The sequence below is a fragment of the Belonocnema kinseyi genome, chromosome 7 (assembly GCF_010883055.1).
Source record: "Belonocnema kinseyi isolate 2016_QV_RU_SX_M_011 chromosome 7, B_treatae_v1, whole genome shotgun sequence".
In the NCBI taxonomy this organism is placed as follows: Eukaryota; Metazoa; Arthropoda; class Insecta; order Hymenoptera; family Cynipidae; genus Belonocnema; species Belonocnema kinseyi.
In genome coordinates this window covers 145,804,394-145,820,812 of record NC_046663.1, presented here as the reverse complement: position 1 = coordinate 145,820,812, position 16,419 = coordinate 145,804,394, and the positions used below count along the sequence as shown (strand labels likewise).

Genomic DNA, 16,419 nt, shown 5'->3' with positions numbered 1-16,419 from the left:
CACACCCCGAGCATTTAGCTCACATACTATCTAGTTGTCCAACAGACGCGGGAACGACCTACATTCAAAGGCACAATGCGGCACTAAGAGTGCTTTATTACCTTCTCTGTCACTCCTGCGGCATTCACCTTAATATCGCTCCTCTAAATGCTCCTAGGGAAATTGAGTCAATTGTCGTGAATATGAAGTGCCGTATATACTGGAACTTTATATTCTCGACAATTGTTTCTGTTGCTCACTCGAGGCCTGACATGGTTCTTCTTGACTTCGAGAAGCGAACCATGTTCGTTATCGAATTTTCGGCACCAGCTGACAAAAACATCATAGCTAAGGAGAATGAAAAGAAAGAGAGGTATCGAGACCTTATAAGGGAGTTGCAACGATTGTACCCGGAATATTCTGTTAAACTGATCATCCTTATAATCGGCGCTCTTGGAGGTGTTAAGCTTTCACTTGCTAATAGCCTAAAAAGCATCCCTACGTGTCAACAATATGCTAGAACACTTGCGGGAAAAATGCAGAAGGCGGTTTTCCTTGGGTCGCTCCGTGTTCTTATGGTCCACGAGGATTTTGCTGGATCGTCGTATTGATTCCTTTACAGACTGTAACCACCTATCTCACGGTTGTGAGACGTGGTTATGGCTGAAATTTTACCGCGATTTCGCTGGAAGCGGGTGCAATTTTTCTGATTAGCACCCGCTCCCGGCGAAATCCTGCGGTATATATTTTCTAATCCTCACCTTCTTAGATGGCTGGTGAATATCTGGTCAACATGCGAATATGTGGTAAACATGCACAAAAATTCCTGATTTTTATTCAATTAAAATTTTATTTTCGAATGATTAATGAAGTGGTATAAAAAAATACAAGACGTTATATTTTTTTACAATCCGTTTCAGATTTACAGAGGGTAATAAACTACCATTGATTTTAATTTTAATTTTCTTAAGCATTGGTAGTAGTTGCAGCTTAATGGTAGTAATGGAAAATTATCTGCAGGGCAGGCAACTCTTTGATAATAGAAAACATCGTAGTTTATCGGCATAAGGCATTCCTATTCTAATTCGAAGGGGTTAAACCAGCCTCATAGCACGTTTCACATTCATGGACCATTTTAAGTGCTTCGAATTAATTATCGTGTTATACCAAATAAATTGTTTTACGGAATTTACCTATACCCTACAAGATATTATTCTTCATATTTATTACATTTTCCATGTTATACACTTACTTTTTTAATGGAAATTAACGTCAATTAAATTTTTTTTATCTTCACGGGACTGTTTGAAATCCCAGTAAGTGATTAGTATTAAGGAAAGAAACATGAAGTTTATTTGAAACGCCCTAGTCTTCACCCTTATATCTGGATCTGAAAGCAAAGCTTGGAAGGGTAATATTTCTATAATTTATTTTTTGAAACAAGAAATCGAAAATTCATAAATCTACCCATGTTTTATGAGTTACAATAAGGTTAATAAACTTTCAGGCGAATATTCACTCCAGTTATGTAGATATTTTTATTTGGCTAACGTGGAATGTGTATGTGTATATGTTTCAATTTTTCCACTGAACCAAAACAAAATCCTCGTCTCGGCGTGCATCTCTAAAAATATGGTAAAGTGTACAAATTTAATATTAGTATGTTGCATTTGTCTTACGCGTAGTATGCATTTGTGGTACATATCGGTCAATTTGCACACGGTACCATAAACAAATTATCGTCTCGGCATGCATTTCTATAAATATTATAATGTGTGTAAATTCAATGTTAGTATATAAAGAGAAATTTACACGCAAAAAATTAGTTGCTACCTTTAGAAACTATCAAATAAGGCGATGAAAAGTAAATTTAGAAAATAGTGCTAAAATGATCGTAAATCCTGTCAACGTAATAAATCTTCTTAAAACGTTTCAAACAATGTATTTAACGGAGACACATATAACACCGAAGGAGACTTTTTTCGCAGAAAAATTAAACAGTTGCTACTTGACACTGTATTTCAATTTAATGTGGAAATAAGTGAATAGTATTTTGACTTTGAAAAACCATTTAAAAAATCGAAAATTGAAATAATTGTTGATGATGGTGATGATGATGACAGCCAAATAAATTGGACAGATGAGAATGGACTTGTGAGAATTTACTCGCAGAAAGATACTGATGTGGCTTTTAAATATAAAAGAACAGATGCTGAATACTGGGAAAACGCAGATGGAGGAAAGAAAAGAAGAAAATTTCACACTGTTCAACATAAGTTCCGACGTCTATCTTCTGAACATCAGTTAAGAAGGTCTGCTCAGCAAGTAAAAGCAGGGAAGAAAAGAAAAGATAAAATAAATTATTTGAAATAACGGAATTTGTAATTAACAAATTTAATGATACTCTTAATGCTGGGTTTATTGTTCATGACCGACATCTTCGTAGTTGGGTTCTAGAAACTTACAGGCATCACAATGATAATGAAATGGTCTTTAGACCTTTCAGAAAGTGGATACATAAATTTAAAAAAAGCTCATTGCATTGTTTCGAAAAAATAACGAAATCTGTAACACGGAAATCAATAGAAGGTAGTGAGGTTTTGAAGCAGAAAACAGGTCAGGTAAGTGAAGCCTTTGATAGATCAGTACGGAATTCAAAATGTTTACAATGCGGATCAAAGTTGCTTCCAATTGGAGCTGCAGTTAGGAAGAAGTTTAGCACTGGAAGGTCAAAAAAAAAGTTGAATGTGTTGTACAATCTATATCTTCGACCACGCACAGATAAATAATTCTACCTATCATCAGTGTCGACGGAAGATTGTTGGCTCTATTATTTATGGTCCTAAAAGAACCAAGTGAAAAATTTGGACCAGTTGTAGAAGAAACACTATTTAGAAGATCTAATATATTCATCACGGCTTCAAAATCTAGGAAGCTTACATCAGATGTGCGAAGCTAATTTTATGTTTTACTTTATTTGTATAACTTTAAACATCTTTTTACTTAACTTTTATAGACCATTTTAATACTGTACCGCACTGTAGCGACACTGTAGAAAAAAAGCACCTGCTGGTAAAATTGCCATACCTAAAGTTATTCCAAAAGGAACCACAGGTATCATCCAGCCATTAGATGCTTATGGCTTTCGAGTTTCAGAAATTTTTGTTAAACGCTTTTCGGCTGATTTTTTGTTAGTATTATTAAACTTAAATCATTTATTCACAACCTTTTTCAGTATTCATGATATAGACGTTCTTATGTAGACAGCAGGAATGAAGATTTTCAAAATCCCGTAGATTATGGGTTCAGAGAATCTTCACAAGTAAAATGTGCCTATATTGATAAAACGCCAGTTATTAGATGTTCCTGGTGTGAAAAGTCATTGTATATCAAACATTTCTTTCACGATCATAAAATTTACATTTAAATCTGAAACGGACTTGGATGATAATCAGGAATGCCTACACTGCCTTTTGAATGATTAAATTTACTGAAAATTATATTGCTAAAGTAATTATTTGAAAACTTTGAACTTCGAATTGTTCGACCTTTTTTAGTGCTCTAAAACATACTTCAGAATGAATCAAATTGGAGGCGGACAGTTGCGTAACCTTCCGTGTAAGTTTCATGCCAAATGGATTATTTTTACAAGTTTTTTTGATATTTTTTACAGATTTTGGTCCCTATATTGGATCCGCTATTTTGTACTTCGAAATTCTGAAAAATCGTTGTTTTACTATTTAAACGCTGGAATATTGTCTAAAAGTCATTAGAAATTGGAACTATGCTAGAGGGTGTCAGAACTCTAAGAAATAAATGTGCAATTTTGAAAGTGGGACGCTCATCTTTGTGGGCCAGTGTCTGTGATGGACGCCGGTGAACTGTTTCGATTGTTCGCTTGTCGTTAAGACAAAACACACGCACAACAACCGTCTGCCTGCATTGTGATGAATATTAAACTATATTAGAGCGCATTTCAATAAAGTTTTCGATCAGTTTGACAATTAACTTTTAGATATTAATTTTGCTTTTATCACATAAATGTGAACATTTCAAGAAATCTTAATAATGCATGACTAGTAAACGAAAAATTTAAATTCCAGAATATAATAAAAATATATTAATTGTGTAAATCGTCGATGTTTGAATGACTATTATTTAATAAACTTATGTAGTAGGGTGGCTAAGAAAATTATGAATTTTGTTAACCGTACACCCCCCGATTTGTTAGATTCCTGAAACAAGTGAATACGTAGTTTTTTTTTGATCGGACAATATTAAACGGCGCTGACTATCCCCTCAATTTTCTGATTGAAAATACATGGCAAACCCCCATTTTTTTCAAAAATGAGACTACAACGCGTAATTTTCAATTAAACAGGTGCAAACTACATGGACGTCCTAAAATCACTCCCAAATTTGACCTATGGATTAATTTTTTATTTTGATCGCCCATTTTCTTCTAGAATGCCAAATAAACAACCCTCTAAACGAGGATGAACTTTTAATTGTTTAAACAATTTTTTTGGCTTGTATGTAAATTTTGATTGGCGTTAGACAGATGTCTATAGCCAATTTTCCAAATAAACTTAATCTAATTTTGGTAAGTTTATATTTTTGCTACTTAACGACATTTTTGATTTGTGTATAAAATTTTCCTTCACAAAAAATCCAAAGTTTTGTCTTTCTTAATGATCTAAAGTTATTGTTTAAAATTGAACATCAGTACGTAAAAAATGTGCAAAATAACTACATTTTCTGTCTGATTCCGGTCAGAAGTTATATTTCAACAGTAAAAAATAGTTTAATCATTTAAAGAAAAGTAAATGGTGTTATTTTCGATTCAGGGTTTAGATCATTTTATTCAGAAAAGCTGTAAATTTTTTATATTTTTTTAAAAAATTGTTTACACGAATATAAATTGTTTTTATAATTATAGGTAAGTGTGAAAAATACCATAATAGAATTCGATGGATTTTACTAGAAAAATTGCAAAAAAATCTTAAGTCAATCCCTTATTCCAGTCAAAAGTTATATGTTAAGAATAAATAATTGTTTAAACAATTAAAAGCATATTGGATAATTTCTATTGCTTTTTTGTTGCCTATTTGTTTGATTGATTTAATGTGAGCAGGGAGTTCTTGACCCCCCCCCCCCCCGGCGTTTAGGCCAAAAAGCCTATTGTGCCATACCAACTGTTTTGCAAATATACCTCTCGGATATACTGTTCCTTCTGGCAGCCTCCTCTACTAGATTGTAGAGAGAAGACGGTCAGGTTAGTGTGGACGAAGCTGTCCTTTTGATCCCTCGACGTAGAAGTCCTTTCGCCAGAAGATTCCTAGCTCTTTTCCGTATCTCTCAAAGTCAACTGGTCACCCATAATTTCAAACCCGTTCACATGAAGCCTCACCCCTGGAAAGTCACTGGCCTCTTTTAAGGGGATAAAACCTTAGGCCTCCTGCTTGAGCTCATGATGCACTATCGGCTGGGCGACCAGGACTTTCATATTTCCTAATTAGTTTATGTCGTTATGAGAATATCAATAATTTATTTAGCAGTTAATAATTAATAATAAGGAGCGATGGTCGTGGGAGGCTGAGGCACGAACTTTAGACCCAATCCTTTGTAAATGGAATAGGAGAGAGGTACAAGTAAAATATGAACTCAGAGGGGACACATTAGAATCTTTCATTTCGACGAATAATTAATAAACAAATATATGAACCTTTTTAATTTGTCAATTTAAAATGATATGTAAGAAGACAACAAAAAGTAATATTTATGACCAAGATACCAAAAAAACACATTTGTTCAAGTGATTTTAAGACATCCATGTAGTTTGTACTCATTTAGTTGAAAATTATGCCTTGCAGTCTAATTTTTGTAAAACATAGGGATTGCCCAGTGTATTTTCAAGTATAAAATTGAGGGATAGGCGTTATTCTTTAATATTGTCCAATCGAAAAAAGAAAAAAAAATTAACCACAATATTGTACACTTATGATTGTAGATCGGCAAAGAGACTGCAATACATCAGAACCAGAAGTCCAGAACAATACGATTTGCGGATGACAAAAGCACTAAACTGAAACATGATTATGATAAAGATCAGAAAGAATCAGAAAAAGAGAAAGAAAGAGAAAAGGCTAAAGTTAAACAGCCAACTAGTCTTCAGCAGAAGATGTTAGCAATGGCGGGACAAGATATTGATCAATTCATGCGAGAAATGGAGGTAGTCCACAAGAAGCGCGAAACTGAACGAGCTCAAGACCTAAATATACGTTTATCTTTGCTGAAACCTGATTTAAAAGATTCAGAGAAATTGGGTAGTAAGGGGGTTACTGAAAAAGAGACAGCTGAAGATTCTGAATCTTCTGTTGTGACAGTAGCGGCGGATCTTTTATCCGGAGCGAGACAACCTGTAATGACTCAACAACAACAGCAACAGACTGCATTGCCACTCTTGGGTCTTCCTCCACCTCCTCTTTTATTTCGCCCTCCACCACCACCAATGCATCTCAGAATGCCACCACCTCCACCACCGCGACATGGACTCAGACTTCCGCCTGGTATGTTAAATCCAAATTCTTATAAAAATAAAAACATTTTATTTGTCGTATATTTAATATTTATCAATTTTCTAAAGGATTAATATTAATGGGGCGAGATATTGATATTTGATCTATGTTTTTACATTATGCTCAATTATATTATGAAATGAACCGGAAGTTGGTGTATTTTTCGTTTAGAAAAGAAAAAGTTACCGTAGACCCTTTTAATTGTGTCGTATTCAACTATTTATACATGAAATATTTCTTGATTGATCAGAAGCAATTTTGAGAAAATAATCAGGTCTTTCACTAAAATTTTTGTATTTTTCTATATTGAAATGGTCTTAAATATTAAATAATTATATGTTGAAAATATAAAGCTAGGAGCGGTAAAAGTCTAACGACTTAGTTCCTAAATGATGTCTTAAAATTTGAATATGTAAAAAGTGAATATAGATATGGAAAATAAGAAAAAATAAGAATATGGAAAATGTGAATATGGAAAGAGGATTGCAGTTTATCCAATTAGAATAAAAGAACTCTTTAGAGAAAAACCCCAGAATGGATTCTTAAATTTAATCAAATTAAAATAATAGAGGTATCATAAGAAGCAGAGAATCCTGTCATTACAGGTGCGGCCCCAGCGTGATGGGGGTTATCTCTGGTATGGTTCAAAACGTGGCATATATGATGTTGTAGTATGGTAGTACGTAAAAAGAATGAACTGAGTTAACAAAAAAGTCTCCAGTTCATTTTCTAAGTCTCGAAGTTTACATTTTTAAGGCTTGGAAAGAACTAGCTTGTTAGTAATCGAGTGCGACCGTTGACAATCTTTGCCTCGTGACGGTGCAAAAATTCATTTATGAAGTGATGGGGGGCAGAGTTGGAGGAATCGAAAATTTACTATTCATAACCTACTGCAGCCTACAATTCTTGACCGACTTGAATGCTAATTTTTTTAATGTTTAAGATTAAATCCAGCAAAACTTTTTCAGCTGCGATTTTTAAACTTCACGTTGTGGAATAATTATTTCAACAAATAGAACGTTAAAATTGGACATTTAAGGAATATTATTTTGTTGTCTCTAAAGAAAAGGCTGTTTGAAATTTATTCCAATTCCTATAAACAATTACTTTCATAAGATGTTCAACCCAAATTTTTTTTATCTTTATTAAAAATGCCTATATATCTTGTAGAAGTAGTATTTAAAAGGGGAAATAAACATTAGTTAAAAATTGCAATTAACTCACGATCAGCATAAATCAGGGAAACACATGCTAACAGCTGACGCAACTAATGCGCTGAGAGTACTGCTCTCATGCCTTTATCATGCTTGACTGAGCACCGCCTCTCTCTCTCTCTCTCTCTCTGTCCCGCGGTCCTCGTTTCTTCAAAATTAGCAGGATTTAATTTCTAGGAATATCGTAAACTCAGGATGCTTATATCGGGAGCTAAGTGTACCATTATCACAAAGATTCTAGTAAACAAAGTGTATTTTCTCGAAGTGCAACTTTTTTCATAAAAACACTTTTTAATACTAAATTATAATAAATAGTTATACAGCATAAAATTTAAACATTTGTATTATTTATAACAATATTATTTTAAAAAAGAAGAAATTCAGCGTTTTCCTTGGGGGGAAAATGATTTTTTCTGCTAAATCATGTTTCAGCTATTTCAGTGCTTATATTTCATCAACAAAGTGTAACAACAACTGGCGATTGTTGTTTTCATTGACAATATTTTTAATAAGCAGTCATTCATAGCAACTTTCCGCCTGAATAAGCGGATTTTTCGTAGTGATTATTTTAATGTATCTTGATAGTGTCACTTAAATAAGTAACTTTTCTAGCCAAGTTACTTTAAGCAACTAGCATTCCCGCGTTGTTTCTGTAAGTAATGCGTTCCTTCCGCAACACTGCTCCGGTCCAGGTTGCTAATTATTTTATCTAGCAATCACCTTAGTCCCACAGATTCACAAAGTCAAAATGTAAAGCCCTCCACTCGGTCCCATTAGTATCCAAGGTCTTTCGCTTAAGGCGTCATTCACTCTATTGATACTCTTCATCTTGAATTTCTTATAAACTATTTGTCGCAACACTTTTCTGTCCTGGCATACCTGTTTAGCTTTACTTCACGTCTATACATTTTTTCACGCAAGCTCTTGTGTTTGTATGGCTTTTTATATTTCTTCAATTTAGCGTCTCATTCACACATTTGAACCATTCTTTCCTTGACCTGCCTATGGGTACTCTGCCATGTACTTGACCTTGATATACGTGTTTCGTGAGCGCTTCATCATTCGTTTTCTCAACATGGCTAAAAAATCTGAACAAATTCTTTTACCGTTTGTAAATCAGTGTCTCCTCGATACCACATTCTTTGAGGATTCTTTCATTACTGACTTTCTCCATGACTACTCTCGTAGTTCCAGGTCTTGCTACCGTACAGCTCAGTGCCTATAAATATCGAATAATATATTGCCATTTTAGCTTAAAATAAAATATTTTTAGTACTGATGATGGATTTAGCTTTGTCAATAATCTTCTTACTCTTGGTTATACGCCTATCTATCTCTCCATCTACCTTTCCAACATTAGTGAATAGGCTACCAAGATATACGTACTTATCCATTTTTTCTATTCTCTCATGGTTTAGGAAAATGTTTCATATCGTTTTCTTACCCTTCCTATGAAAGGCCATAATTTTTATTTTATTTACATTCATTTTGAGGACCATCTTCTTCGTGCTGGTATTCAGTTTGTTCAACATACATAGCAAGTCTTCGATTTACCTCATTTTCACTGCTAATAATGATATCCCTAAGCATAGTCCTTGCTTACTCTGTATCTTTTTGGCTTATTAGCGCCTCCCAAGTTGCCCTATCTATGCGTTCGTATATCCTATTCTGAAAATCCGTTTGCACTTCCGGGTTCTGTAAATTTTCAATCATAATAGCGTCTGCTTCCGTTTTTTTTTTGGTTCTCTTTCTTCCTCGCCTTTGACCTAACTTCATTTTTTAGACTAGGAGTTAATGATCGGTTTTACATTTAGAACCCTTTATACCGCATTTATGTTTTCCTAGCTCTCTTATGCTTTCTTCCGCAACAACAAAGTCAATTATACTGTGGCTATCTCCGCTGCGCCAGTTGTGCATGTTGATCATTTTATGCCCTTATCAGTTATTTTTAATAAAGAAGCCTTTTAAAAGCATAAGCATATATCATATAGAATCAGTTAAAGTTTCCCAGAAGGCGTCTTTTATTTCAGTCCTTTTACCATCAACTGGAAAGTAACATGCTCTTTTAATAAGCTTCTGATTTCCTATTTCAATCTTACCCACAACAGCCTGGGCGACACAGAAGGCGGTTTTATTAAACTCCTGTCGCATTGTAAGAAACTTTTTCGACCATCAGGTAGCAAACGACTTAAAATCTGTGGAGTGGCGGGGGGTAGTTCTGAGAAAGCATCCAGAGAACTTTGGGCCGCAGAACTAGGCCTACAAATGCAGGCTTTGTCGAGATCCGCCATGGAAGACCAAGTTGGATAAGGATGTCAGCAAAATAAGGTACAAATTGGGTCGATGGTCTCAATATGAAAAAGGAAATAGAACGAAATAGTTTATAAACCATGCTACTCTAATCATCCAGCCTCGGTATATCGAGACATTAAATTCTGCAATATTGGATGAGATTATAGGTTCCCAACGGCAGAAACTTGATGATCTTACTGCTAGACTGCGTCGGTAGGAGAAAATTAGTAAAGCAAAATAACCAGCAAGACACCTAAGTCCCTCAATTGAAAGACATTACTAACTATTAGTTCGGTGGTTGCAGAAAAAGGAAAAGAAGCAATTTAGACAAGAGGAGACAAGAGGTGTCAAAAACTCTGAAATGGAGTGTGCACCCTGCGTTGGTACGGTGCATTCAGAAGATCATTGATTACCCAGTGAAGATATAATCACCATAGACACTGTTGACATGACTCAAGGTCGTAAACATCAAAGGAAGTTGCACATGACATACATTGACTACAAACAAGCGTTTCCTTCCATATCCCATTAATACTTGCTTGAAGTCTTAAAAGTTTACAAAACCTTCCCACGCGTCATTGACTTTCTAAGTCGTGCGATGATGTTTTGGGGTACAATATACTCTAGTTCAGGCCAGAAACTGCAGCAAGTGGTCGATTTCAGAAGACAGTTTTCTAATGATATTCGCATGGAGTCAAGACTAGATAAATTCTGAGCAGTGGATTTAACTAGAGGGGAATTAGGGACTGAAGAGCTAGAGAACGAGTTCGAAAATGACATCGAGTTAATGGCTGAGAGCGAGCCGTATAAATATCTGTATAATAGTTAAGAAATACCAACGATTTCCTTTACTATAAGACCCTTATTGATTCAGAAGAGTTCTCCTAAGTCGGCAAACAAGATCAGGGCAATCAACCCCTATGCCATCCATGTCCTAACGTACTCCTTTGGGCTTATCAAATGGCTGAACACTGGCCTTAATGATTAAACAGAACCATCCGCGTAGAAATCTTGCACTTTAGAACGCCATATGTAAAGCAGATCTTGATTACAGGCCCTTGAATTTGTCGTCAGGGGCCTTCAATATTGGGGCAGAAACAATAGAGGAATTAGTGGCGCAATTTAGAGAAAAAGCCATCCACGACGAGCACCCCAAAACGTTAGATCAATATGAAGTGGATAGTGAGGCATCTAATATTTGGCTGAAAAGCGGAGCCCTGATTCTAGAAACGGAAGGATTCGTCATTGAGATTCAGCCGAAATTTAGAGTCAACAAGGACCTTCTCCGGCTAGTTTGGATCTTATAGCAGGATATACGCTTGCTGCCAGTGTAGACTCTTGCATATTGCACTGCAGTCGTGTGTGCCAGGATGATGTGTAAAGAACTCAGAAGCCAGGCTACTAACAAGTATGCCCCATGAAAGATGTTATATCATTCGTGGAATTTTTGACTTTAAATTAAAATTAGTTAAATAAGAGAAAAACTGGGACGTTTGTACCGATTTCGAAAAGGGAATCGGTTCAGAGACTAACTTGCCGCGAGGAGGAGATCCTTCGACCACATAAGATCAATTCAAGAACATCTAAGAACATGGACGAAGTGATTGACCATCTTGAATAGAGGCTCATGGTCCTGCCAGTGCCACTGCGTCGATTTCAGAGAGCGCTCGCGAGAAGGACTGACAATAGAACTTTTTTTGGCAGACGAACAACATTTCTATCGTGGACTTGCAAATGACAAAAACAATACGTAAAATTCTTGTGAGCCATCTAGGGCCGAGGAAATCGTCAGACATTTTTCGATCATTTGGAGTACTCAAAAGTTAAGTCAACTGGATACCTCGTAGCTCCGCCTGGAAAAGGGCAAAGTTGCACGGTTGCCTGGGATGAATAGTCTATCCATATAAGCTTTCAATGTAACTCATATCGTAAAAAGGACTAAGAACTGAAAAAGCGCCGAGTATGGACGGAATGTACAGCTTCTGGTACAAATACCTGGAGGTTTTGCACCTCGCCCTTGCTGGGGTCCTTCAAAACATCTTGGAAAACCCAGATCACTTGCCCTCTTTTATGACGGTGGGTGAACGTATATGATACACAAAAAGGTAATTGCTGATAGTCCTAGTGATTATTGAAAAATCAACTGACTTTTAAGACTCTTTAAGTGTCTTATGGCTATCAGTTCTCACTTCGTCTATAAATATTGTGAGGAGAGCGTCTTCTCCGAAGAACAAAAAGGGTGCTTTCGAGGCTTCCGTGGTTTCAAGCACCAAGTCGCGATTGTCATTGTGTTCACGATATGCACACTTGGAACACAAGGATTGAATATTGTCACTATGGTTTTGTTTATCTTTGAACCCCCTAAGTTGGACACTCAATAACGCGTCCTCTAGCATCAGGAAGTCTCTTGGCTTGGACAAATTCAGATAGCTGAATTTGTCCTAACCAAGAGGTAAATTCTCCACTGGACGAATGCGCTTTGATTGAGGTGATGACTGATGAAGAATCGTACAGGTACATTGGCATATTGCACGCGAGGGGTTCGATCCTCTCTGCAATTAAAAAGACAAAAATGCAAAAATGTCTGAACACTGAATGCACTATGAAAATACAGCTGTAGAGAGAATAGTTTTACGACGCAGGCTGGGAGTCAGAGGGATCTTGGGTATCTATTTGTCTCTTCAGAAGAAATTTTAGGATCCCTATAAACAGGTTCTCTGGTGTGATTGTCGGAGCCCTATAGACGGGTTCTTCAGTGTGTATACTCGCAAGTTATGATGAATAAGCTAGCAGAGTATAGAGTTTCTAAACAAACGACTGACACCAGCAAATTTACTAATCACTTGGCGCGTTTCGCGAACGTTTTTAGTAGCGAAGTACAAGGTTATGAATACCTGTGACTGGAAATTAGTTCAGCATAATAATAGTAATAAAATAATAATATATAATAGGGATATAGCGACCCTATCGCCCAAGAGCTCCGGCTCTTGCAGTCAGCCACGTTGCATTGGACTAACTCCCCAATGCAATAAATTATATGGTTGCTTTACCAGTATCGGGCAGTACTAACCACAATAGGCCTCTCGGATGGAGGCCACGGTTCAGTTGGGATTGGCAATAGGACCAAACCGAAGGTAAGTCGACGTATAAGTACAGTTATATATTAGTGAAGAAAAATTCTCCCAAGGGATTTTTAAATATTCGAAAAAAAATAGCGGAGATATGGAAGTTCGAAAATTTCTGTAACTTTCTTGGAATATTTCATATATTTGGGTCTGTTTAACCGATTTGACTTTTTGAGCTCTGAAATTGTTCGTATTGACATGTACTTTTAAATAAAAGAGATTAATGTGTAGAAAAAAATATTTTAGATCTGCCAAAAGGATTATAACATCTTAAACTAACAGGTATTTTGGTAAGGATGTATCCAAATACGAATAGATTTAAAAAACGAGGATTTTAAGTCGTTCCAATGAAGAAAAACAAAATAATTGTGAGCAAGCAATGTCGCTAATGTTATGTTTACGCTAAAGACGATGCGTGTGAAATGAGAAAGTAGAGTTCTATTGTTATTCCAATGTAGGTTTAGGCAAGCACACTTGCCGCGAATATAGAAACAAAGGTGAATCACAGTAGACGTGGCGCGTTGTGACATAATGATACTCAATTCGTCGTATAAACCCTTATTTTTTATATATTTTCGCATTAACCACTGGTAGTACCAAGATTCAACTTTCAGAACTTTTAGAGCACATGTATGGCTTCTTATGAAAAAAATCGGAGGACATGTATTTTCAAAAATGCGATTTTAGTTTTTTGAGTTTTTAAAAAAGTCCGAAATTTTTTTTTTCTAAACATAATTTTTTTATTTAAAAGTACATGTCAATACGAAGAATTTCAGACGACTGTATACGCCAAGTAACAGGCATAGCCCTAGCCATAAAGAAAATTTTTGTGATCACTTGAAATGGACTCCACCATGAACGCAAGTACATTTTTTTAAATGGTCGGACAAACTTAGGATGGACATCTTTACCGGTTGGCAAGGAAGCTAACCTGCGCGAAGAGGATAAATGCAAAGGTTACATGAACGTTGGGTCAATATGCACCCGGAATATGATCATAAAACGCTTCAGTATTGAAGAGATCAGATATCCTTCTTAAGCAAAAAAAGATATAAAGAAATATGTCAAGAACAAGAGCAACATCCTCCAGCGAACAGACCAGCCATTCCAGAAAGATCACCTTTGCTGATAGCGGCAATAAAAGTATTGATACTTAAGTACGCCTGAGTAAGTCTCGAGAGCGTATTGCATATCTTTAGCGTAAAATTAAAACGACGATGATGCAAAAATATTATTCTGTTTTGCTAGGCAGAGCTGCTTTTTCGAGAAAAAGTTTTTATTTTATTTAATAATCAAAATATTTAAAAGATTGCAGCTACGCTTAGTGTTAGCTGTATGTGCATTTTCGCGGCATGTCCACCAACCATCTCACCTAGGAGAGCCTGTTTATAGCAATCCTTTCACACATATTCATACGCATGATGTGCGACAAGGGTTTCAAATACCCCCTTGTCCCACACCCTTAAGCCTCCCCAGCAACGACAAGGTGTTACAGCCCCTGAATAAGGTTTAGTATTACTAATGTCTTTGATCAATTTGAGATTTCTTAGGTTCCTATAAGTTCCATAAGTTTAGTTTTCATAAAAATTTGAGAAATTATAGTGTTATATAAGAGACATTAGTTGCCTTAATGATTTTTAAACAATTTTAAAGAGACAAGACTTATCCTTGTAAAATGTATCATTGGCAAGACGTTTGTAGTTGATTCCGCGAAAGTGTGTTTTCATCAAAACATGAACTAAATGTGTATTTGTTCATAAAAATTAATTTAATAATTGCTAAACAGCAGCTATTCTTAAATAATCATAATCGATCATTAATATAAGTGATATTTCATACAAAAGGTATGGATTTCAAATAGTTTGTTAATTTTATTTATAACATTATAAACAATATTTTTTCTTGCTCTATCACACTGGAAACCATACAATTTCAATAGTATTTAGGGTCTTAATTATTTCATTTTAGTACGTTTACCTTTCTTTTCAGTGAATGTTATTATTCAAAAGAGAAATTTACAAAGTGTTTTTTTGTTGTTGTAAATTATTGAATATTTTAATATCGCCGTTTTTACATTATAAGTATAATGTACACAAATTCTGGCTGATACATTTTTGTGTATAAAACAATCTATCAACCTTACTCAATTAATTTCAATAATTCAATAATTTTGAAGCAGGATATTTTTTTTATATTCGGTCAGATGCATTTTACGGTAGGAATGCTATAAAAAGTGAAACTTTTAAAGGAGAGAGAAGCTTTCAAGAAAGTTTGAAATTTTGCACACGTTAGTTTGCAAGAAGTTTTCTTTGGGATTAGTGCCATTCGAAACATTCAGCTGTAAAAACCTTTAGTGGACAAAAGCCCATTAAAAGGTAGGTTGCGCCTAGTTTTATGTGTTACATCAGATTTTGTAAAAGTTTAGCGTATAACATGATTATGCGACATTTGGTGATGAAATAAGAAGAATTAATAGGTAAAAATACTCTATGCAAGCTTTAATGTAACTTATTGTTTTCATACCAGCGAGAGCTCTTAACTTTCATCTAATAGTAGGCCAGCATGAATATTGTATATTATCAGTCCACCGAACTTATATATTAGAAATGAGCGTAAAATACAGAAAGGTGGCGGTAGATCATTGCCCAATTTTGTCATATGTCAGAAAATGAAAGAAAAAGAAATTGTGCGTTAGCGCGCGCGCGCAAGTGTGTGTGTGTGTGTGTGTGTGTACAGTGTGCCCCAGGCTAAAGTGTGCGGACTTATATAGCTGTATAAAAATAAAAAATAAATAAATTGAAAATTCCTTTATATTAAGGTTGGACCAATCAGGAGCGTAGTATAAACAGACGTTCGAACGTGAGCAGGAGTCCACCGTAGTGTACTGACCGCTGTTCTCCCGTCGCTAACCCCACATCGTCGCTCTCTTCAGTAGTCACTACCTTGGACACCCGCTCACTTACACAAGTCTGTTTATACCGCTCTCTTGACATCCTTCTGCAAAAATTCGAGAAACGAACTACATTCGCGATCGAATTCTCGGCTCCGTCCGACTGCACCATCACTGTTAAGTAGAAGAACCAGGAGGAAAGGTATCAAAACCTCAAAAGGGAGCTGCGACGACTGTACCCAAATAATTCAGTTGAAGTAATTGTTGTCGTGATCGGTGCTCTCGGAGGTGCAAAGCTATCACTGGTTCGTGACCTTAAAGCCATACCTGAGTGCTAAAAA

General features: G+C 35.7%; 1 protein-coding gene across 1 annotated transcript in view; it reads left to right on the top strand.

Moving 5' to 3' along the window:
- LOC117176675 (WW domain-binding protein 11) overlaps positions 1-16,419 on the top strand; it is a 94,807-nt gene that overhangs the window by 67,859 nt on the left and 10,529 nt on the right. Inside the window, exon 6 of the mRNA XM_033366928.1 lies at positions 5,990-6,548. Coding sequence (XP_033222819.1) covers positions 5,990-6,548 — 559 coding nt within the window. The remainder of the gene's footprint in view (positions 1-5,989; positions 6,549-16,419) is intronic.